This window comes from Corvus brachyrhynchos, unplaced genomic scaffold (assembly GCF_000691975.1).
Source record: "Corvus brachyrhynchos isolate BGI_N302 unplaced genomic scaffold, ASM69197v1 scaffold68, whole genome shotgun sequence".
In the NCBI taxonomy this organism is placed as follows: domain Eukaryota; kingdom Metazoa; phylum Chordata; class Aves; order Passeriformes; family Corvidae; genus Corvus; species Corvus brachyrhynchos.
The window spans coordinates 3,330,266-3,354,746 of NW_008240039.1; the positions used below are offsets into that span (position 1 = coordinate 3,330,266).

General features: G+C 50.1%; 1 protein-coding gene across 2 annotated transcripts in view; it reads left to right on the forward strand.

Moving 5' to 3' along the window:
* The window catches only part of PRDM16 (PR/SET domain 16), a 291,370-nt gene that overhangs the window by 250,106 nt on the left and 16,783 nt on the right, over positions 1-24,481 (forward strand). The window contains exons 6-11 of one of the 2 annotated variants that reach the window (XM_017744088.1): positions 3,589-3,787; positions 8,702-8,849; positions 10,300-10,453; positions 14,177-15,578; positions 19,124-19,208; positions 22,907-23,076. In XM_017744088.1, coding sequence (XP_017599577.1) covers positions 3,589-3,787; positions 8,702-8,849; positions 10,300-10,453; positions 14,177-15,578; positions 19,124-19,208; positions 22,907-23,076 — 2,158 coding nt within the window. Of the gene's footprint in view, positions 1-3,588; positions 3,788-8,701; positions 8,850-10,299; positions 10,454-14,176; positions 15,579-19,120; positions 19,209-22,906; positions 23,077-24,481 lie in introns of both variants that reach the window. The other variant, XM_017744089.1, reaches the window with a different exon arrangement.

The window sequence follows — 24,481 nt, forward strand, 5'->3', positions numbered from 1 at the left end:
ATTTAACCACAGATCTGACAAACAGACACAGAGAACAGGCAGCAATTTCGGTGTAACTGGGGCTGTTCTTTTCTTTGCAGCCCCTTCTCCCTGTCACACTCCGCGGCAGTTACCTTGGTGAAGGGCAGTGTTTGCGTTCGTGATGCTTAAAGAGAGGAGAAAACTTCAACGAGAACTTGTTTTGAAGGGCGACCTTTTTATTTTTGGTACTTACAGGGGGGGAAAAAAGGAACACTTGAACGAACCTGGAGTCTGCAGCGTGGGTGTCTGATTTAGGCACAAAATCGATGCCGGGTCTCAGTTCAGCCCTGAGCCTCCGTGGTGGTTGAGGTTTCGGTTTTGCAGGGGGCTGCCCTAAGCCTGCGGGTCGGGTCCTTCCCTGCAGGGTATTTATGGAGGAGTCTGGTCTGGGATCTGCTGGAGCTCAGAACTGGGAATGCCGGAAGAACGGGGGCTGGATATGGATTTGTTATCCTGGAATGGTTTGGGCTGGAAGGGAAGGATCGTCTCATTCCACCCCCTGCCATGGGCAAGGACACCTCCTACCATCCCAGGCTGCTCCAAGCCCCGTCCAACCTGGCCTTGGACACTGCCAGGGATGGGGCAGCCACAGCTGCTCTCCACCTGAACAGTTTTTCCTCTCTTTAGCCTGCCTGAGCACCAAAACAGGATTTACAGCCAGTGGCAACATGAATACCACATGGCTACAAGGCTTTTAATCACATTTTTGTCAGCTCTCTAAGTCTCCATTCAATACAAATTTCTTTTTCCTAACTCAGATACTCTCAAGCACAGGAATTGCTTTTCCTATCCTCCATCTCTTCCACCTGTGGAAAAGCTGCTGTGTTTGATGTCCTCTTGTATCGTGCGTGATTTGGGTGAGGCCTGGCAAAGGACAAGGAGAACGAGAAGCAAAATGTCTTCTCCAAAATATTCTTGAGACTATTAACATATTTCACCTCTCTCCCTGCTCTGTAAGATCACAGCAAGGACAGAAACGTCTCGTTGTCATTGGTAAGAGCAGGCAGGGCTGTGCTGTGGGAGGGGAGGAAGATACCCAGCTTTAGTATGGAGGAAATTATTCTCCACAGCTGCTTTTCCAAACCCAGAGAGGATTTCTGCTTCCTAGAGGAGAGTTTGGGTGAAATAAGCTGCAATTAATCATGTAAATCTCAAACTGGAGCAGGAAGAATTCCACCTGGCGTTGTGGAAGGAATTTTGTTGAGTTTTCTCTGAAGTCAAAAGAAAGGGGAAAAAAACCCTGTTTCCTTCATTCCAAGTGTTTCCACGGCTGGGGATTTGCCAGGTGGAGCTTGAGGGATGCTGGGAGTTTGGTAGGAGCCTGTTAAGAGGTGAAGGGACCTGGGGCTTCCATGCCTGGAGGATTTCTGTTGCTCCTCCAAAAATTCCTTCCCGGTTAAGCCACTGCTGCATTGACAGGAGAGCAAAGAGGGGAAACGTTGGCTCTGAGGTAGAGGAACACCTCACCAGAGCAGTTCCACATCTCCAGAGTTTGATGCTACACTTTTTCTTCCTTTCCTCTTTCCTCTTTCCTCTTTCCTCTTTCCTCTTTCCTCTTTCCTCTTTCCTCTTTCCTCTTTCCTCTTTCCTCTTTCCTCCCTCTCCCTCTCCTCAAAAGTAGTTTGGGTTATTTTAATGGTAGGTGATGCACAGTCTCTCCATTCCACTCTTACTGGTGTCCTGATTTCCAGGTTTCCCTCCCCAGGGACATAAAACACATGAGATACACACTGGTCCTGGTCTACAAAATGCCAATAAAGAGAATTTCTGTGAGGAGCAGAGCAGGGCCTGACCCCCTCATGCTGAGGCTGCTGGCAGCAATTTCAGAATGCATGAACTCCCAAAACGAGCTGAAATGAGAACAGTTGGGTATTTTCTTCCCTTGGCTCTCCTTTTTTAATCAAAATCCCTTTGCTGACCTGCTGGATTTTATTTCTTTTTGCAGCCCTCTCTTGTGCAGCTCAGGAGATGCTCCTGCAGCCCTGTGGGTGCTGTGGGATTATCTGTGCCCGGTGTGGGTGGCTCTGGGAGCCCTGGGCAGGCTGCTGGGATGCCCAGCAAGGCTGTGCTGGCTGAGCTTTGGTGATACTTTCTTTTTCAGCTGGGTCTGACTTTTCCCATGTCAATACTTTCCGTGTAGGTGTGCAGAGCGTGCAGAGGGTTTCCTCTGCCCACATCGCTGCTGCTGCAGCCTCTGGGACCTTGCCTTGCTCAGTTTTAACCTCAGGTTTAAGCAGAGGAAGGGAGATAGGAGGTGAGTGCCCAGGTGGGAGCATGGTGGCGTCTGGGTGTGACACCGCCCGTGCTTCCACTCCTGCCACATTCAGAACAAAATTAACCTTGATTTATATAAAACACCGTTCCAGGCCTTAAAGCTCAGCTTAAGTGGTTGCAAAATTTGGCGTAAACAAGTGCAAGGGGGGACTTCAAAGCAAAGGTTTGCTCAGGGGTTGCAGATTTTGCCTGGAGAAGATGAGCATGGCCACATCCCACCCCAACATCTCCTCTCCCCAGAGCGGGGATGGATCAGCTCCATCACACCACCGCCTTTGGGCGCAGCTCTCAGAATATTCCCACTCCCCCCTCGGAGCTGAGGCACTCACCACAGGCTGTTCCTTCTGGGAGTAAAGTCATCAGAAAAAGAGAAGCACACTGAACACGAAGCAGAGCGTGGAGGAAGAGGGTAGGGGAGGACAGGGAAACGCGGCTCCGGTGACTCAGTGGGGGCTGGAAAGCTTCTGTTGCAGGGTGGAGAAACCCAGAGCTGTCCCGACTCCCTCGCAGAGCTTGTTCTCCTGGAAAATTTACAGCTTGGAGCTGATTGTTTGGCTTGGCACCATGGTCAGGATGCTGCCTTGTAAACTTAATAATAGCTGCCCTCTTTTTAATTTGTTTGACCTTGACTGCCGTAATTTATTATGTGCATTAGAACTTTTTTTTTTTTTTTTTAAAAAAAAAAGGAAAAAAAAGCAAAGAGCACAGCAACAAAGCCTTTGGCTCGCTGCTCTTCCCTCCATGGTGCTCTGGGCTGGGACTCCTTGGGCTGATGGAGCCCTGAGCTCCTGCAGTGGAAAATTAAGAGGCGAACATTAGACAGCAATTTCTTGGAAAGAAGCTTCTCCAGGTTTGTGCTGGGGCAGTTTGCTTTTCCCACTATCTGTGTTTATTCGAGTCTGGCTTGTTCCTTTTTCCCTGGCAGCCCCTTTTGAGGAAACACTCGTTCATAATTTCAAAACCCCTCCTTGCAGACGAGCGCAGCACTCCGCAATGAGCCCAGAATTTTGTGCATCTCCCACTCCCTGTGGGTCTCTCCATCCCAGCAGAGGCCAAGACACAAAGCAAACAAGATCTCCTCTGGTTGTGTGATCTATTTTTTTTCTCTTAATGCTCAAAGTGAAAGCAGCTGCTGGCACAGCCTCCCTTGGGTTCTCTCCCCTCTCACTTGCAAATTCACTCTTTGTTTGTTTGCTGGACTCGGGGAGCTTTGCCTCCTCTCTGGGTACAACAACCCAGGCTGGTTGGGTTTCCTGGGGCAGGGCTGACCATGGGCTGCTGTGTGTGTTGCAGAGGAGCCCTCGTTCCGCTGCGAGGACTGCGATGAGCTGTTCCAGTCCAAGCTGGACCTGCGGCGCCACAAGAAGTACGGCTGCAGCGCCGTGGGGGCCCTGTATGACAGCCTCAGTGACGAGATCAAGCAGGAAGGCCTCGGAGATGGACAGGTCCACGAGTGCAAGGACTGCGAGAGGATGTTCCCCAATAAATACAGGTACCCACAGACAGCCGGACCCTCCTCTGGCCTCCCCTCTCTGTCCCGGCCAAAGGGGGATGATGGGCGGCTGGGGAAGACTGTAGGGATCAACCTTTCCTTTCTCCATAGAAATGTTTCCTTCCTCCACAGGCTTTGGGAATGTTCCTTTTGGGATCAACCTTTCCTTCCTCCATAGGCTTTGGGAATGCTCCTTTTGGGATCAACCTTTCCTTCCTCCACAGGCTTTGGGAATGCTCCTTTTGGGATCAACCTTTCCTTCCTCCATAGAAACCTCTCCTTCCTCCACAGGCTTTAGGAATGTTCTTTTTGGGATCAACATTTCCTTTCTCCAAAGAAACCTTTCCTTCCTCCACAGACACCTTTCCTCCCTCCACAGGCTTTGGGAATGTTCTTTTGGGGATCAACCTTTCCTTTCTCCATAGAAACCTTTCCTTTCCTTACAAGGTTTAGGAATGTTCCCTTTGGGACCCTTTGTAGCTGTTGGGCAGTGTTTTATTTCACCTCGTGCTTTTCATTGCTCCTTGGTAGAAGCACCCCAGGGTTGTTGGTGGGAAGTTTAAGGGTCGTTTTCTGAGAGACCTGGGTGGGACCTTTTCACCATCTACTCTCCTGTGCTCTGCTTCTGAGGAAAAAAACACCAACATGAGTTCAGTAAAAATGTGCATGAAGTGTTCTTTTAAATTTAATTCTTGGATGTTTGAGATCAGTGGGTTTAAAGAGCTGTTGATGCCCTAGGAACTCTTAATGTGGTCACCAGCTCCTATTTGATCTGGCAGGAACAATTAAAAAATCCTATTCCAATGAAATTTTTAATTTTCTTTGTGTCCACCAAATGTCCTTGTGACAGCCATGTGAAAAGGAAAAAAGATCGGATATTCTCCAGCTCATTTTTTTATTTTCCACAATTATTCAGTTATTATTATGATTATATGGTTACTCTAAAGAAGAATTAAACTTCTCTTTAAATGGGAAAATATTTTAACTCAGGTTTTAGCTGAAAATCTGCATTTTTTAAGCAGAATGTGGTAGTAATGAAATGCAGCTTTAACACAGCCATCTTTGAGTCCCTAATTCATTGGCAAAGTGAGACTCAAACAGTTAAATATTAGGAGCCAGCTTTAAAAGTTGAGGGGTTGTTTTAATTACTCTAAGATTGTGTTTATTTGCATCCTAAGCCTTGATAAAAGCCTTTATAAAATTCTATAAAAGCAGAGTTTTCTGTGTTTACCGGAGGCTGAAGTTCTCACTTACTCATTTCTTTTGCCTTCTTGGGTGAACAAACCCCGTGCACCACAAGATTTGTTATAAAACTGTGAGAATGGGCAATCCCCTGTCAGGCTCTGACTGAGCAGAGCAAAAACCTCGAGGTTAAAGCCCGTGTCAAGCCTGCTTCAGTTCAGTTTAACATTTAAAAACCTGCATTTGTCACTTTGAACTTCATTACAGCGATACTTTCAGCTCTTTGAAAGTATTGATGATATTTTGATCTGGGTGAGGAAGTCAGGGGAAAAAAAAATCGATTTTAAAAAATGTAGAGGAAGGTGAAGCCTAAAGAGCATTCCCTGTATCTGCATGGAAAAGAGCTTGGGAGCTGTGGAAGCTGGGATGGATCCTGTGTGGGATCCTCTTAGCCCAAAGTGGCATCTTTCCCCCTCACCTTGTGTCTCTGCATTGGCTGCTCTCCATCAGAAATAAGAGCCTCCAATTTTCTTCCTTTTTTTACCTGACAAGACAAGGAGAACTTCCTTCAAATGTTTTCAGTGGTTTGGATTTTAGTAAAAATTCCAGTTCTTTTATCTGCTGGTGTCAGGAGCTCTCTCCTCTTTAGCTTCCAGCGCTCTCTAATTTTCATGTTAATTAGGAATTAACCTTTTAAAATGTGTGTGTTGTATCCTATTTGTACCCTCTGTGTAGTCCTGGCTCCCTGGGGGTCTTGACTGGCAATGTGGCCTTGGGTTTTTTGCCTTTTAGACCCAATATTTTAGGATAAGTAATATAAAGCTGATTTTTTTTGACAAGGGAAAAGAGAGTCAGCAGCATCCCCGTTCAGCCTTTGACACGCTGGTGGATTGGTGGGGTGGGAAGGAAATGTCCACTTCTGTCTCTTTCCCATTAATCTGCCAAGTTTAAAGTCACTAAAACACAAAATAAACCTGCTCAGAGTGCCTGGATGGTCTTAGAATTTTTCAAAGTTAATACAGATGAAATCAAGGGTGCCACTGGGGACCTGAAATTGAGCATTTAGCAGCTGACTAAATAAATAAATGTTTTGCTAATCCCAGTAGGTACTTGCCTCTAAACAGCACATTAGTTTGTCCATATTTGCTCCAAAATAAACTCATAAATCACAGTTAACAGGAGAGTATTTTTGGATGTGCATCTGAAAGGTTTGTGATACTTTGTGTGTGTAAAATATCTGGTCGTTTTGAGAGCACCATTTCTTGAGCAAAATGAATATTGCCACTTTAAAACGAGAGGGTTGGCAGTTTATGAGGGGCATGCCATGAATATGAATTATCTGGCTGGGAGCAGGGCTGGTGCTGAGGAGTTTTGGTGTTGAGTGGCCAAGGCTGAGCAATTCCTGGGATCCTGAACCCCTCAGGCTCTCTGGAAGCACACAGGGAGTATGTTCCCTGTGGCATTTAATGAAGACTGGCAGGATTCACTGCCAGTTCAGCTTTAATGTTTCTGTAAAAATACAGCCATGCTTTAAAGTTCTGTGGGAATGGTTTGATATCCACGTGTAGGGGTGTCAGGCAGGAGCAGATTCCATGCAAGCTGGTCTTTGTTGGAATTCACAGTAAGAGGAGTGTTTGTAACTCCTGTTCACTTACCCCAAAGGAAGCAAAGGATGCAGATTTCCTTCCCTTGTTTCTCAGGGCTGGCATGAGGTGTGCAGGATTTCTGGCTGAGAGGTGCGGGATTGCTGGCCTGAGATGTGCAGGATTCCTGGCCACAGAGGAGCAGGATTTCTGGCCTGGGATGTGCAGGATTTCTGGCTGAGAGATGCAAGACTCCCAGCTTCAGAGAGGTAGGATTCCCAGCCTGACATGTCTGGGATTCCTGGCCTCAGAGATGCAGGATTTAAGGGCTGAGAGGTGCAGAATCCCTGACCAGAGAGATGCAGGATTCCTGGCCTGAAATGTGCAGAATTTCAGGCCTAAGAGGAGCAGGATTCCCAGCCTGAGATGTTCAGGATTCCCAGCCTGAGATGTTCAGGATTCCCAGCCTGAGATGCAGGATTCCTGGCTGGAGAGATGACGGATTTCTGGCTAAGAGGAGCAGGATTCCTGGCATCAGATATGCAGGATATAAGGGCTGAGAGGAGCAGGATTTCTGCCTGAGAGGTGCTGGATTCCCAGCCTTAGAGAAACTGGATTCCTGGCCCTAGATAAGCAGGATTCCTGGCCTGAGAGGAGCCAGATTTCTGGTCTGAAAGGTGCAAGATTCCTGGCCTGAGAGAAACGAGATTCCTGGCCTGAGATGTGCAGGATTCCCAGCATGAGAGATGCAGGATTTCTGTCTGACAGGTGCAGGATTCCCAGACTGAAAGGAACAGGATTTCTGCCTGAGAGATGCAGGATTTAAGGGCTGAGATGTGGAGAATTTCTGGCCTGAGAGAAACAGGGTATCTGGCCTCAGATGTGCAGGATTCCCAGCCTGAGATGCAGGATTCCTGGCTAAGAGGAGCAGGATTCCTGGCATTAGGTATGCAGGATATAAGGGCTGAGATGTGCAGATTCCCAGCATGAGAGATGAAGGATTTCTTTCTGACAGGTGCAGGATTCCCAGACTGAAAGGAAGTGGATTCCTGGCCTGAAAACTGCAGGATTCCCGGCATGAGAGGTGCAGGATTCCCGGCATGAGAGATGTAGAATTCCCAGCATGAGAGATGCAGGATTCCTAGCTGGAGAGATGCAGGATTTCTGGCATCAGATACGCAGGATTTAAGGGCTGAGAGGAGCAGGATTTCTGTCTGAGATGTGCAGGATTCTCAGCCTAAGAAGCGCAGGATTCTCAGCCTAAGAAGAGCAGGATTCCTGGCCTGAGAGAAACAGGATTCCTGGCCTGAGATGTGCAGGATTTAAGAGCTGAGAGGTGCAGGATTCTTGGCCTCAGAGATACAAGATTTAAGGGCTGAGATGTGCAGGATTCCTGGCCTGAGATGTGCAGGGTTTAAGGGCTGAGATGTGCAGGATTCCTGGCCTGAGATGTGCAGGTTTCCCATGGCACAGGGCACTGGAGCACCGTGTGCCACCCCTGCCGTGGCCCTGTGCCAGCAGCCACTCGGGATTGCCATCATCCCCCTGGTCCGGGAGGCGCTGCCAGTTGGCAGAAGGCGAAATTGCTGAGTGAAGTAATCAAAGATGTCTGACATTTAGAAGTGAAACGTGTTTGCACCTTATCATGTTTCTTCCCAATGCTGAGTCCCTGTGTTCTGGGAAGCCGTGGGCCTGGTGCCCGTGAAAATGGACACGTGAGAGTCGCAGCAGCAGCAGCAGCAGCAAATATCTTTTCTTTCCCCAGGCAGATACCACAGAAGTTTTGGTCACAAAGTGCCCATTTTTCCCCTCAGGAACCTGCAGGGTCAGGTCTGGGTAAAAGGAACCTTTTCCCCCTGGAGAATGGACTCAGATATTAATAAGAAATAGCGTAAAACACATAGTCGTTTTGAGGCAGAACAGGGCATCTTCCACCAGTGAGATAAATATCAAAAACATCAAATGGTTTTTGGGTGTCAGTGCCCTTCTCACAGTCCATGAGCTTCTCCCTTCCTGCTCTGAGGCACCAGGTAACTGGAAACCCCCCAGGCCCCACAGCTGGTTCTCTGTCACCATCTCTGTCACCTCTCTGGGTATCAGACCTGCCTGGTTTGGGTGGCCCGGAGGTCAGCCTGTCTCTCTTTCCCAGCCTGGAGCAGCACATGGTGATCCACACCGAGGAGAGGGAGTACAAGTGTGACCAGTGTCCCAAGGCTTTCAACTGGAAATCCAACCTGATTCGTCACCAGATGTCTCACGACAGTGGGAAACGGTTTGAATGTGAAAACTGTGTTAAGGTACAGTGAGGACACCTGGGAGGCTTCACCTGGGGGGGTGCTGGGACCTGGGGGTGCAGGACACAGTGTCTGTGGGGGCTTCATCTAGGAGTGGGTGCTGGGATCTGGGGAGGGAGCATAGGGCAGTTTCCATGGGGCTTCACCTGGAAAGGGACACTGGGATCTGGGGAAAGGAGTGGTGGACAAAATATCCATGGGCAGCTTCACCTGGAAAGGGACACTGGGACCTGGGGAAGGGCTGCAGGGGATGGGTGGCCCATGCTGGCCCAGAGCAGGGTGACAGAGGGAGAGGTGACCCTGCTGTCCCTGTCCCAGGGAGAAGAGGTGTCCTCACTGTCCTGGGCATCCCACTGGGGGTGTGGATCTCAGCCCTGTCCTGACCCACTCTCCTTTGGCCATTCCCAGCTGGGTGCTGGGGTGACGGTGAGGGCTGTGGGTGAGCAAAGACCTGTTCGACCAAGAGCACCACATGCTCAGGGAGGTGGCACACACCTGCCAAACCGTGAGCACCACATACTCAGGGAGGGGCCACACCCCTGCCAAACCGTGAGCACGCCACGCTCAGGGAGGTGCCACACCCCTGCCAAACCGTGAGCACGCCACGCTCAGGGAGGTGCCACACCCCTGCCAAACCGTGAGCACGCCACGCTCAGGGAGGTGCCACACCCCTGCCAAACCGTGAGCACGCCACGCTCAGGGAGGTGCCACACCCCTGCCAAACCGTGAGCACGCCACGCTCAGGGAGGTGCCACACCCCTGCCAAACCGTGAGCACGCCACGCTCAGGGAGGTGCCACACCCCTGCCAAACCGTGAGCACGCCACGCTCAGGGAGGTGCCACACCCCTGCCAAACCGTGAGCACGCCACGCTCAGGGAGGTGCCACACCCCTGCCAAACCGTGAGCACGCCACGCTCAGGGAGGTGCCACACCCCTGCCAAACCGTGAGCACGCCACGCTCAGGGAGGTGCCACACCCCTGCCAAACCGTGAGCACGCCACGCTCAGGGAGGTGCCACACCCCTGCCAAACCGTGAGCACGCCACGCTCAGGGAGGTGCCACACCCCTGCCAAACCGTGAGCACGCCACGCTCAGGGAGGTGCCACACCCCTGCCAAACCGTGAGCACGCCACGCTCAGGGAGGTGCCACACCCCTGCCAAACCGTGAGCACGCCACGCTCAGGGAGGTGCCACACCCCTGCCAAACCGTGAGCACGCCACGCTCAGGGAGGTGCCACACCCCTGCCAAACCGTGAGCACCACACGCTCAGGGAGGTGCCACAGCCTGGCAGGGCACGAACGGAGCTCTTCCATGACCCGTTCTCACCTGTCCACCCCGCGCTCCTCATGCCACGAGCAGCAGTGACAAAAACCGAACAAAATCAGGTTTTCCCATGTAGGCTCTTCTCCTCCTGCTTTCCCCCACCTCCTGAAGGCGTTTTTCCCCCGCAGGTGTTTACGGACCCCAGCAACCTCCAGCGGCACATCCGCTCGCAGCACGTGGGCGCGCGGGCCCACGCCTGCCCCGACTGCGGCAAGACCTTCGCCACCTCCTCGGGCCTCAAGCAGCACAAGCACATCCACAGCACTGTCAAACCTTTCATATGTAAGTTGTCACGGCCATCACCAGCCCGGCGCTGGCTGTAATTGCAGGGATCCTGCAGAGGCCCCCCAGCCCTCCCATCCCTGGCCGCTGTAATTTTATAGCTCAGAGCATAAGATGAGGTTTTTTTTCTTCTTTTTCTTTCTTTTTTTTTTTTTTTTTTTTTTTTTTTTGCATGCTCCCTGTTTTTTCAGCAAACATTCGTGGCAGTTTTTGACTTTCTTGACAAGTTAAAAGCTGAGTCTCTCAGCGGTCACAGCGATGCCATTTTCTCATATCTTTTCTTTCTCTCTTCTCTTTTTGCCTTAATCGTTTTTGAATGCTCCTGTTGGTGACATAAATAAATAGCTGGCTCAGCCTGATCGAAACGTTTTACAGGGGTGCCTCAAACCCTGGAGCCTTTGTAAAGAACTTGGAATAATCAGACATGAGAAGGTGTTTTTTACAAAGAAGGTTTTTTCTCCTTTATTTACTGCGTGTTTCATCTCGATAATGCTGGGAGCCAAACAAACAGCAGATGAACTGTGTCCCCAGTGCTCTCCTCGCTGGGATATTTCCAGAAGGGCATTTTCCCTGGAGAGCCACCCATCTCATTCCCTGTCATTCCCAGGGCTGTATATTTTTTTAATTGACACAGCACCCTCTGTTTGGATAACTGCGCAAGGAGGTGCATGGTGTCACAACAAAGCTCCAGGAACTTCAGGGATCACTTCCTGACACTTCAGAACACGTCGTTCAGGCATGGGCCGGGATCTGGGTTTGATTCCAGGCTTTGATGTTATGGCAGGGAAGCCACTGAACCCACTCCTGCCTTTTTTTCCCTGTTGGTATAATGGGAACAGCATGCAGGAATATCCTGGGAGACTCATTTCATTAATGTCCCGAGATAATCAGTGTCCTGAGATAAGCAGCTGGGTGTCAGCAGAGGAAGAAGAACCCCTCCTCTTGCTCATTTTGCTGCAATCTTTCACTGGGCACATGAAAGGGATAATTTGACTCCCAGGATTGCTGCAGGGAGATGAGGGATTTCTCCTCATAATCTCCTCACTCTCACCTCATCAGAATTAGGGAGTTGTCAGACCAAATCAGCGGGTGGAACAACTGCAGAGGGATCCTGCCTGGTCAGACATGTCAGGTTGTTTTGTCCATCAGCGTGGAATCCATTAACAACTTCAAATCCACGAGGCAGGATTCTCCAGGAAGATTTTTTATCCTGGTTCAATGGAAGAAAAGGGTCTCTGTGTGTGTGTGCGTGTGTGTTTAATTTTTTAAAATATTATATTTGGCTTTCAAAAGACCCCAAACCTGTGACTTTATAACTGCAGAAATCAGAAGGGCAAGAGATGACGTTCCATGTGGAATTACTAAATCGTTGGATTTGACAGAAATCTTCCAGTTTTCCTGTTTTAGAAGGATGGTGGGAGCTCTCAGGGCTGTAGCACTTCCCTTTAGGGAATTTTGTGCAGTATTTATATATCTAACAACAATTCCCAGGGTGAAAAATGGAAGAACCCTGGAATCATGGAATTGGTTCAGTTGGAAAAGCCCTCTGAGATCGTCAAGTCCAACCTTTAACCCAGCACCTCTGTGTTCACCATTAAACCTTGTCCCCAAGTGCCACATCCACAGGTTTTTCGAGCAATTCCAGGGATGGTGATTCCTGATTCCCTTGGAAAGAAACCAGAGATTGCTGTAATTAAGAGACTGTCGTGGAAATAAAATTCAGTAGTGCTGAATTTTCATGGAAAATAAATTCAGTAGTGCTTCCTTTCAGAGCTCTGGATATTGTTTAAGAAATGGGTTTAAGAAAACACTTTAAAATGAAGTAAAAAAGCCAAATAAACCCTTTCTTTGCAAGTCTAAGGTAGCTGAAATAATACAACAGCCATAAAACCCTGTGTGTGCACCAAGAGCAGTTCAGGAGACCTGGCCCAAGATTTTAAAGTGTGATTGCCAAAAATTAGGATTGGTTCAAACATTGCAACTCTTGTGATGATTTTCTTGTTCTGTCTGTGCTTCCCCTGCAGCTCTGGGCTGTGTCAGGGCCCAACAATGAAACTCTCTGGGCTCAGACAGTGCAGCCTAAATTTCCAGTGCAGTCAGAAACCAGAGCCTTCAGTGACACTCCTTTGGATTTTGGGGTGCTCGTCTGAACTAAAATGTCAAATTCATTAAATTTTATACATTTCTGCTTTGAAATTCAATTAGAATTTATTGTATTATGATATTTTCAGAGCTGCTAGTGAAATACTCCCCTGCCAGTCATTTGATACTCAAGCACTGAAGTAAATCCTAAAGATTTAGGAAAGATTTAGGAGACAATACAGGGAAAATCACGCTCACATGCACCCATCAGTAAAGCAGGGAGGGAGGAAGGAGCTCTGAGCAGTCCCTGAGCTGGAGTGTCAGAACTTGGATTCCTGTCCTTGCCTGTCCAAGCCCAAACAATGTCCTTCCCCTGCTTTGTCTCGGTTTCCCCGCTCACAAAAGGGTGATAACAGCAGTTCCCCGGGGGAAGGAGTGTGTTAATTCACCACCACATTTATTCCCATGTCGAAAGAGGCACCAGATAATAAAAAGTCACAGCGTTTTGATGTGTGGAAAAGTTTGGGGTGGGATTTTTGTCTCACTTCACCCTGTTCCTTCCACAGCAGCAAAGTCTGGAGGTGAAAGGGGTCATAAAAATCCATGTTTTGAAAGCTTGGTATTTACAGGTCGTTAAAGAAAACGCTGATGTGGCTTCACTTAGCAGGGCAGGGGTGTTGGACTGATTTAATGGATTAAAAAAAGAGATCCCAGCCCTGGCAGAACCCAGGCCTGGCTAGCAGGGGATTTATAGAGCAGCCCCCTGGAGGGGTTCTGTACCACTGAGGGCATTCAGGAAGGGCAGGTTTGATTAAATGAGGCAGAGTTCTTCTCCCTCCAGCCCTCATTGCTTCCTGCCATGCCAGGACTAATGGGAAGCAGATGAGCTGGGATAAAGAGATGTTATCATTAAAATGTATGATCAGGGCAGTGAAGTTGTGAGGGGACTGCAACATCTTCCCTATGGATCCTGGCTGAGAGAGCTGGGGCTGTTCATCCTGGAGAAGAGAAGGTTATGTGGAAGTCTCACAGCACCTCCCAGGATCTGAAGGGGCTACAGGGAAGCTGGAGAGGGACTTTGGAGTGCCAGGACAAGGGGGAATGTATTCAAACTGAAAGAGGGGCAATTTAGGTTGGATATACAGAAGAGATTGTTCCCTGCGAGGATGGGCAGGCCCTGGCACAGGGTGTCCAGAGAAGCTGTGGCTGCCCCATCCCTGGAAGAGTCCAGGGACAGTTGGAGGGGGCTTGGAACAACCTGGGATAGCGGAAGGTGTCCCTGCCCATGGCAGGGGGTGGGATGAGATGAGCTTCATGTCCCTCCCAACCATACCATTCTGTGATTCCATGATTATCCTTCCTGAAAGTTCCCCAAAACTTTGAGCAGAGGTAGCACATCCCCTCAGATTTGTGTGGAGCAACTTCTTGAGAGATCCACCAGGATGGGCTTCATCCAAAGGGAAAGGTGGTGATGTTCCACTGCTCTCCCCCTTCTTGCTCTGGGGAAGGGAGACCCCAGGGCTGCAGCGGGCGGGACGGGATGGGGCGGAGGAGGGAGGCTGGTGAATCCCGTGGCGAATCCCTGCCGTTTTCCTGTTAATTTCATATCGCTTTTGTTGTTGGTTCCTGTTGACGCTTTAGGTGAGGTCTGTCACAAATCCTACACGCAGTTCTCCAACCTGTGCCGCCACAAGCGGATGCACGCGGACTGCCGCACCCAGATCAAGTGCAAGGACTGCGGGCAGATGTTCAGCACTACCTCCTCCCTCAACAAGCACCGGCGCTTCTGCGAGGGGAAGAACCATTACAGCCCCGCCGGCATCTTCGCCCCCGGCCTCCCCCTCACGCCCACCTCCATGATGGACAAATCCAAGCCCTCTCCCAACCTCAACCACGCCAGCCTGGGCTTTAACGAGTATTTCCCATCCCGCCCGCACCCGGGCGGGCTCCCGTTCTCGCCCACACCCCCAGCCTTCCCCGCCCTCACCCCGGGATTCCCGGGGATTTTTCCACCCTCTCTGTACCCCAGGCCTCCCTTGTTACCACCCACGCAACTGCTCAAAAGTCCCCTCAACCACACTCCGGACGCGAAGCTCCCCAGCCCCCTCGGGAACCCAGCACTCCCGCTGATCTCCGCAGTGAGCAACAGCAACCAGGCCCCTTCAGGGGAGGAGAAATGTGAAAGCAGCCTGGAAAACTCCTACCTGGAGAAGCTAAAAGCCAGGAACAGTGACATGTCCGATGGCAGTGACTTTGAGGATGTCAATACAACCACGGGCACGGATCTGGACACCACGACTGGCACCGGCTCTGACCTGGACAGTGACGCGGAGAGTGACAGGGACAAAACGAAAGACAAGAGCAAACAAATGGAGACCAAGCCAGATTTCGTCAGCAGCTCGGTGTCTGCCAGTTCCACCAACGCCACGAGCGAGATCCCTCTCTTCTATTCTCAGCATTCCTTCTTTCCTCCCCCCGAGGAGCACCTGCTGCCCACCACGGGGGCAGCCAATGACTCAATTAAAGCTATCGCCTCCATCGCAGAGAAGTATTTTGGGCCTGGCTTTATGGGGATGCAGGAGAAAAAGATGGGTTCGCTCCCGTATCATTCCATGTTCCCCTTCCAGTTCCTCCCCAATTTTCCCCACTCCCTCTACCCTTTCACGGAGCGGACCCTCAATCACAACTTGCTGGTCAAGGCAGAACCAAAGTCACCCAGGGACCTCCACAAAGTCGGCGGCACAAGCTCGGAGTCCCCCTTCGATCTCACCACGAAGCCAAAAGAGATTAAACCAATCCTGCCGCCCCCCAAGGTCCTCCCAGCCCCGTCCTCAGGGGAGGAGCAGCCACTGGATCTGAGCATTGGCAACCGCATCCGAGCCAGCCAGAACGGAGGGAGAGAGCCACGGAAAAACCACATTTATGGGGAGAGGAAGCTGATGGCAAGTGAGGTCTTACCTAAGATTTCCCAGTCCCAGCTGCCTCAGCAGCCTTCCCTGCACTACGCTAAGCCATCGCCCTTTTTCATGGACCCCATCTACAGGTATTAACATACCCTGCCTTAAGCCTTTCCCTAACCAGCTCCTTTTCCAGCTGACACCACACCCTGAGGCAGGGGAGGATGCAGGTTGGTTGGGGAGAAAAGTGAACATCTCCTGTAGTTGTCTGTACTTCTCAACACATTGAATCTCCTGAATGGAAAGGGCTGAGTAATTGCAAGGAGCCCTCATACTCAATGTGTGAGGAACACATCCTTGTTTTGATAAAGAAGAAACTTGACCTATTTAAGGACTCTCCCACGAGCCATCGCTAAGATGGCACTTCTGCTGGGGAAATTCCAGAGGTTTGATTCGATAAGAATGCAGAGTTCAGATGCCTTGGAGCCCCGGGCTCCCATGGCTTGGGAATGAGTCAGGAGCCCTGGGAGCCTGGAAATGCAGCTCTCCCACTGACTGACTTGAGGGCCTTTTGTGAGCCACTTCACCTTTCTTCCCCCCTCCCTCCCTCCCTCCCTCCCTCCTTCCCTCCCTTTTCCTTTTCTATTGCCTTTTCTTGGAGTTTTTCTTTCCGAGGAGCTGCTGGTGCAGACCCAACCTGCCGAAACGTGTTACTCTTGGAGTAACAAGTACTGTGTAAACACATGGTAGCATGTTACTACCCAGATCTCTCCCGGATACATTTCTCACAGATTTATCTTTCTTGGGAGATAACAAGGCCTTTCTGGTGTCACTTGAACAGATGGTTCTGAGGAGGGCCTGATGTGTTACGTCAGAATGAGCTGAACATGGAAGGCGTGTGTAGAGCAGGCTGGGTGAAGTTATCCAAATGCCAGCTAAACTTCCAGAAGGAATCAGCTCAGGAGGAGGCGAAAAGGGAAGACTTGGGGCTTTTGCTGCTTGAGAGCTTTTTATAAAACCTGTTTCCAAAGGAACATTATTAAAACTTTGTGGTGAGGGTGACAGTAAATCTGTGTGTTACCCATCCGGCATTGCCTTTGCATAAGGTGGATGTGGCATGTTTGGTTTTAGCAAAGTCCAGGGAAAAGACATGTCCTGAGCTAGTTTGACTTAGACATTGCCACCTCTAAATTAGCCATTGCCATGTCTAAATGCTCCACAGCATCCACTTGGATACGTGGGCTTGGCCTGGAGGGCTCCTGGATTCAGATCGTGGAGGTGAATGGTTTGTCCGGTTTGTCCTTGCATTCCTTGTGCTGAATGCGTGGTGATCCTTGCTGTGCCCAGCCTGCTGGAAGGTTGATGGCTGTTCCCCCGCAGGATCTGCTGTGTCCCTGGCCCTGGAAAGCCTCAGAGCCACCGCGGTATGACGGTGCCAGCGCCGGGATGGGCACTCAAAGAGCTGCGAGCACCACGACAGCGCCGATGTCACCGCCGGCCGCTGTCGCAGGGCTGATAACTGTGGGAAAAAGTGATGTCAGTGTCTGGCCAGGCCAAGGAGCTGTCGGCTGGGATGAGGATTAGTGAGCCCTCAGTGCTGAAAACGAGCGTCTCTCGCTCTGGCAGCTCTCAGGGGTGACGTGCCCGCACAGTGCCATCTGGGAGGGGGACACCTCCCAGCCAGAGAGGTGCTGTGCCCTGCCTGGCACCCACCGTGGCCATCTCCCCCTGGAGAAATCAGGCATGGTGTGAGCAGTGTTCGTAAAAAGTACTCCTGGAAAGAAGAAAAAAAAAAAAAAATCACTAAATGGGATAGAAAGGCAAAAGAATCCATGTAGGGTCCTGCCACCTCTGGGCACGTTCAGCGGGAATGCTGAAATAACACAGCTTGGGAAAGGCGCTGCCAATTAAAACAGCGGCCTCGGGAAAACCGTAAAGGCCCAGAAGACAGATGGAAGGGAAGGATGGGGGCATCATTTGTTGCATTCCATGGGATGCACATAGTTTTAGTCATGTGTTAAAATAGAAAGTCAGCGGTGGCGTTGCTTGCGAATCAGACTTCTGATGTAATGAGCGAAACAGCCCAGCTTCCAAGTCCCAGCTTGAAAAATATGGAAATATTTTGTTTCTAAACTTCCCTTTATCAGACTCTCTCACATCATTTGGCTCCTCCGTTTTTTTGCTCCCAAAGGCCACTTAAATCCTTGACATTTTCTCCTGGTGATATAATTAATGCAGCCAGACAGCCTGAAATGGGGGCATTTTTAGCTCGGCCTGTGGGGGTGACGTTCTCAGGCACTGGGCCGAAACGATCGGCTTAATCCTCCGGGCGCTGCGGAATTCGGCTCTGACGGGGACGTTCGGACCTTGTGTTCCCATTCCCGGCTCTGGGAGATGGCAGAGCTGGGGAAGTGCTGTCAATTCACCAGGTTTTACGCATGTGGAGCAGGCAGGGCTCTCCCCAGACGGCTCTGCTGGGATCAGGGATGTTCCCTTGGATGTTTCAGCACCTCACGGAGAGCAAAGCTGTGCTCGTCAGGGGGGCTCAGGGAGCAACTTTTTACTTTTCTTTGGTTTTTTCTGGCAACTCAGCCCCATAAAAGCACGTCCCTTCCAAAGCCCCTTAATTCTGACTGCATTTCCAATCCAGCTCTTCTCTTTCAAAAAACTACCCAAGAAGAATTAAATTCAGATCAAGCACAGTTCACTGGCTGCACTCGGCAGGGCTCTTCTTTAAACTCTTTGGTAATTTGATCCACACACCAATCAGCTGAAATGCAGCTAAAATAATTTGCTCTCAATTTATGCTGGACTAATGTAGTTAAAATCACTCTTACTCTTGGATTTCTACTGGTTTAGCTGGATGGACTCAATTCCAGCTGTTTAAAGATGCAGCTGTGTTTGTTGGAGTTACTTCCACAACACTTTTTTTCCCTCAGAGAACATCTCAGTTTGTCTTTTTGGTGGTTCCACACTTGGGTTTCCCTGGAAGTAGAATATTTTGTGGAAGCAAAGCCAGTATTTTCAAAAGTAGGAGCCTCACATTAGGGTCATTTCTGCATCTCAGGTGCTTAAACATGAAATATTTGAACGGGCTGAGGTGATATCAGAACAACTCGGGTTTCTGAGTCGCTTTAGAATTCTCCCACCAGTCCCTCACTTTTTAAACCGTTGTCCACATGGGCTTGCCAAAGAAACTCAATGCAAATTATGTCTCAGCTGCGAGGGAGGAAACAAATATGAAACACCTAATGATTTCAGCACGCTTGGGGCTGCAAAGTCTGGCCCACTGTTAACTCTTCAGATAAACACAAACTCTCAAAGAAAATTTTTTCTCCATGCAGGGGCTGCCTGCTGTGGACTCTAGAGCTTCTCCTGCTCAGACAATTTTGCTCTAAATGCAGGGTTTTCCATGACATTTCACAACAGCAGAGGCTTATAAACCACTGCAGCAGAGCAGGAGCAAAATGTTTCCTTAGTCAAAAATACTGCCCGAAGGAGGGGATTTCTGTTTATGTTGTTTCCAGCACTTTCTGCGGGGTAATTGTGCATCAGAATTTGTAGCGTCCAGAAGAAGGGGGAGGAAGACATTTGTGTGAGCAGGAGAACAACCTTGTGTGTAACTTAAGCACGGTGTGGCTGCGTGGGGCTGCCTGTGAGGTATGTAACCCTCTGTGTTGTTGTCCAGCAGGGTGGAGAAGCGGAAGGTGACAGACCCCGTGGGTGCCCTCAAGGAGAAGTACCTGCGACCCTCCCCGCTGCTTTTTCACCCCCAGGTAACAGCAGTGACATTGTCGTGCCGTGCTGATGGAATGCTGAGGTGGAGCTGGTACACACAGATCCCTGGGATCACTGGGGTCAGACTCTTCCTCATCCAAGGGCTTGATTGGAAACTCCACTATTTTCCTACCAGTTCCTTCCAGACACTTTTAATTCACAGTTGGAGGATGATGGCAGTTGTGCCTTGCTGCTTCTTTTTGCCAGAAAAACTGAGCAGCTCATAGGATCTGCCAAATGCCTCTTTCACAGAATGCCTGCGTGTTTTTTCCTCTGGGAACACCTGGGGGGGTCATCTAAAGCGGTACAAACTAGAGAAGGACTGCGCAGCCCCCAGGCAGCAGCATTTTCTACCTGCCTGAAGCTCTCTTCCATCCCGAGGAGTGCGTGGAAGTGGCGGGCAGTGGGTTCAGCCGTGCTGCTCCAAAGGCGTGCGACAGCCTCCAGCTATCCCCGTCCCTCCTGCTGTGCCCAGGCTGGGATCCCAGCCCCGTGGTCCTCATTGTGCTCTCCTTTATATTCACAGGCATTGTTCTCCCCTGATAATGTTTCCCACCTTAGATAAATAACTCGCAGGTTTGTGAAAGCTGGGTCCTGGTTGCGTTCACAGCTAAACTTAGTTCCCTCATTGTTTCGCACCAACCTCAGAGTTTGGTTAATAACTTCCCCCGATTTTTCCTTCATCCAGGCTGGATAATGGTGACAGGCTGGCCAGGAACATCCTGTGTTTGTGTGAGTTAGAATAGTGGGGATATCTGCCTGTAAAGAATCTGATAGCAGGGAGGAGCGTGGCAAAGCAACCCAAGGAGACGATGAGAAACGTCCAGACCCCGAGCAGGAGCAAGCTCTGGGTGGAAGGTTGTTAACATTGTTCCCGAAATCCTGACCACGTCCTCTTCCCATGGCAGTGAAAAGATCTGGAAGGTCTGGTTATCTCTAACAGCTTATCACGCAGAATAGCCTCAAATTTACAATCACTCCAGCCCAAAGCTTCCTGATAACTGATTTTTAATAGGGCGAGCGCTGTGCTCAGATCACTCGATGTGGAGAGGCGCCGTTCCCATGCTGCAGTCAGTCAGGTGTTCCAGGCACAGCGAAGGAACACGGGGCATTTGTTCCAGAGTATGGGAGGTTTGGAACACCAGATCCCTTTCCAGTATTATCACAGAATCACGGAATATCCTGAGCTGGAAGGATCATCCAGTCCAACCTGTGCCCTGCACAGGGCAGCCCAACAATCCCACCCTGTGTCTGAGAGCTCTGACAGCCTTGGGGCCGTGACAATTCTCTGGACCCAGCATTCCTAAGAATTCTGGATCCTGGATCTTTTCCTAAGAAATCACATCTCCAGGGCTCCTGCTTCTGCTTTCTTCATTAGGACCAACGTTCACGTGCCTGGTCAGTCAGAGTCACGTTCTACTCGGGCTTGTCTCACTCTAAACACGAGTCTGGTCTCGGCCTTTTCCTCTGTGACTAATCCCCTGCTCTCTTGGAGTGCCCTCACTGGGATGTGATGAAGCCAGAAGATGTGATAAAAGCATTCAGGAGATGTTTCCTCTCCCAAAACGAATCTCAGGCAGCTCTTATTTCTTAGCCAGTCGTTGGCAGAAGTTCCTGTGCTCTCTGGGAGTTTTCCTACGCTGTCTATTCCAAATGAAACTCTGGACAACATAAATAACCGGTGTAACTTTTTGATAACTTAATGGAAAGCCTTTCCTCACCTGTTACGTTTCCTTTCTTCCCCCTTTCTGTTTTACAGGCAGTTGTTCCCTAAATAGCAAAGTGCCTTTGCCACTGGAGAGGCCGTGGCCAGTGTTTAGAATTTTAAAACCAGCCTACGGCTCTCAAGCCAGCAAATATCTCTGACTAAGTGCCTAAAGAACAGGGCACAACAAAGGAGAGCTCCAGGTACCTGGGCGAAGGGCTGAGAGCACAGCTCTGAAAGGTCCGGAGAGCTTTTTAACGTGATGGTTTTGTTGCATGACTGGCAGCTGGGGCAGAGCTGGTGCTGTAAATGATAAAGTAACCTTTTCAAGTGGCTGGTGCTAAGTATTACTTACTATTTATCATGGGCTGGGAGCCTCCAGCTAAGGGGCTGTGGATCTATTATCGGGAAATGGGGGTTACTGCTCCTCTCTTTCACAGCTTATGAATGGTTGTCAGCCCTCCACAATGTCTTCGGGGGTGATTAAGACAACTTTTTTTCATTGCTGTGTATTTTTAAACAATATCTTGGCTCTCTCCCCCCTCTGCCTCCCCCTCTAAAGCCCAGTTTAATAAAGTGTAAACGTGCAAAAGGTCAGCCCTTCCTGTACAATCGAGCATCTCGGGGTGATGTATGGCTTCCTCCTGCCTTCCGCTCCTCGCTGCCGCCCCGGCTGCTCCCGCCTGTCCCCGTGATGTCAGCGCAGCCAGGAGGCAGCTTTATTGCTGCCTTGTTTGCTTTATCCCTCTTTTCTGCCCCAGCTATCTCGAAAATGCTCTCAGGAGTGCATGAAGCTGGATGTTGGAGATGTCGGCAGCGTCCTCCGAGCTGCATTGCTCTCTTGGACTTGGATTTCCTGTTGCGCTGTAATGAAAGTAAAAGTGCTGTAAAAGTGGATTTTTATGCACTTCCATTTTTAATTTTTTTTTTTTTTTGCACATAGTCCAGCTTCAGTTTTTCCTTCTTTTGCTTTCCCCTGCTCCTGTATCTCCAGGTTGTTCCCTTTCTCCCTCTTTCTGGTGTGGTGTTCAATCTCGTGTCTGTGAGAACGTGGCCAAGTCATACAAACTAAATCTGATAAAGCATCCAGGGATGTTCTGCTTGGTGTCCCATCTCCAGGCCTGCCTGCCAGCTGCTCCCATCCCAACAGGATGTGTAGGTGTTGCTCCTCCTGACCGTAACTCACCCAGCCACCGCTCACATCCAGGGGTTTGGCTGGAGCTCCCTTTCACTCCAGGAAGCTCAGCCATCTCCCACCCATCCTTCCACCACCTTTAGGAGTTGCTGAACCTTCCCTACCCATAATTAAAGTGTTGGCCTCTTCACCAGGCAAGCTCCCTGTGGAGACTGATCCCAACTCCTCCTCTTCACCCCTTCAGCCTCAGCTTCTCCTCAGCTCCCCGAGCAGCCATCACATATCCCTCTCACTCCACTTTGGCCAGGATTCTTCTGCTTTGGGCCCAAAAATTTTCTGTCCTCCCTATCCTGGGGTTGTGTCCCTGCCTGCCCACCCACCCCTCGCTGGCCTGTCCCTCCGAGCCCCCAGGATGCTGTAGGAGCCGTCAGACCTCTCTGCTTCCCAAGACTTTGGTTTGGGTTTGCATAGTGAGTTCTACCTCAGGCATCTGACCATGGTATTTGCTTTCAGTGTTATCCCAGGAAAAATGGATATCTCAGGTGTATTCTGAGATTAATTTTGATCTGAAGTGCTGAAAGCGAGCACAGGCACGCTGCAGAAAGTGAACAAGTGCTAGTTTCTGGGACCTAAATGCCTGGCTTTGCCATCTGTGCCTTTCCTGCTTTCTGCAGGACCAATACACTACTCCTGCCTTTCCTGGCTGGATTCAGTGGCTCCATTTCCCGCTGTGCCTCCAAATTCCAAGAGAGCAGACACCAGCAGGAGCCTTTGCCCAACCAAAACTGGTGTTCCTGCATCAGATCCTGCCCTTCCCGGGGATTTTACCCACAGGAGCTCTCTCCTTGTCCTTGCAGATGTCGGCCATCGAGACGATGACAGAGAAACTGGAGAGCTTTGCAGCCATGAAGGCCGACTCTGGCTCGTCCCTGCAGCCCCTTCCCCACCACCCCTTCAACTTCCGATCGCCGCCGCCCACGCTCTCCGACCCCATCCTGCGCAAGGGCAAGGAGCGCTACACCTGCAGGTGAGCCGGGCATCCCACGGCATCCACAGCGGTGTGGAAACACCCCAGGATGTGGAAACACCCTGGGATGTGCCACCCCAGCTGGGCAGCTGCGCTGGGCACCAGCACGGAGCGGGGCAGCTCCACGCCGACGTCTCTGCCAGGAGGGAAAACAAGAGGCGGCAGAATGAGAGCAGAGCTGGGATGACTAATTCCCTCAGAAACAGTTTGTTTTGTCTGGTAGGAAATCAGCATCTTCTGTTTGCTTTGTAATTTTTAATAACCTTGGGAGCGGATCTGGAGATTCTCAAGCAAACCCAACTCCCCAGGCCAAGTCTCTGGTGTTCCCAATGGCAGTCCCGGCTGTATCCAACCTCAGCTATGGAAAAATGATTGAATTTTAAAAAACAGCATGCAGGAAACAACTTTTTCAAACCCAGTTCTATCCACAGAAGTCCTCACGTACCCATCACTGCTCCAAATTGGAGCAGATCACGGGTATTTAATAATAAACCTCTGTCTGCTGTCGCAATTTTACCTCGAGGTTCTCATGGTGGCTCCTGCTGAGGAGATTTTTTTGGGTGCAGAAAGTGGGTACAAACCTTGGTTGACGTGTCTTCTATGTTCTACTTTGCCACAAAAGCTGCAGGCTCGGATTTCAGTTGAGTATTTAGAAATTTGAGGTTTCTACTTACAACAGGGACTAAACTTAAATTTTAGATGCACACTCACAAGTTACCATTTGGATTTCCACTGCTGGGGAACACTCACATTAACCGTTCATCCTCAGGACAGCTGAAGGTCCCTGAAATTAAGGAAGTCTGTCATAGCTTCCTCCTACAATAGGTTTCATAGTCACAGAGTGCAGCCCCTCATCCCTGGTAATTTTTTTCCCAATTAGTGTTTTTATTTATACCTTTTTGATTTTACTGTGAACCAGATTTATTGTGGAACAGAGTTCCTTCCTTTATTAATTTCCTGTGGCTGTGTTTGCCTGCTCTAAGCAGCCTGCCAGCCTCCTAACCCCCACCACGGTGCTGCAGCCTTTATCCAGAGGAAAATTCTGTGAATTCCAAGGATGAAAGAGCAGATTCCGTATGATGACCACATCAACAGGGCTATAAAGGAGATGCAGAAACATCTCAAGTGCCCATCTGACCAGGCAGTGATTAAACCCTCTGTACCCTGATGCAGGAATAAAAAAAATGTCCTCAAGTGCCGTGTCCACACTTGCTTTGAACACTTCCAGGGATAGTGACTCCACCGCCTCCCTGGGCATCCCATTCCAACAACTGACAAGCCTTTCTGTGAAAAAAAATTCCAAATATCCAATCTAAACCTCCTCCAGTGCAACTTGAGGCCGTTTCCTCTTGTCCTGTCCCTCATTCCCTGGGAGCAGAGCCCGACCCCACCTGGCTGCACGCTC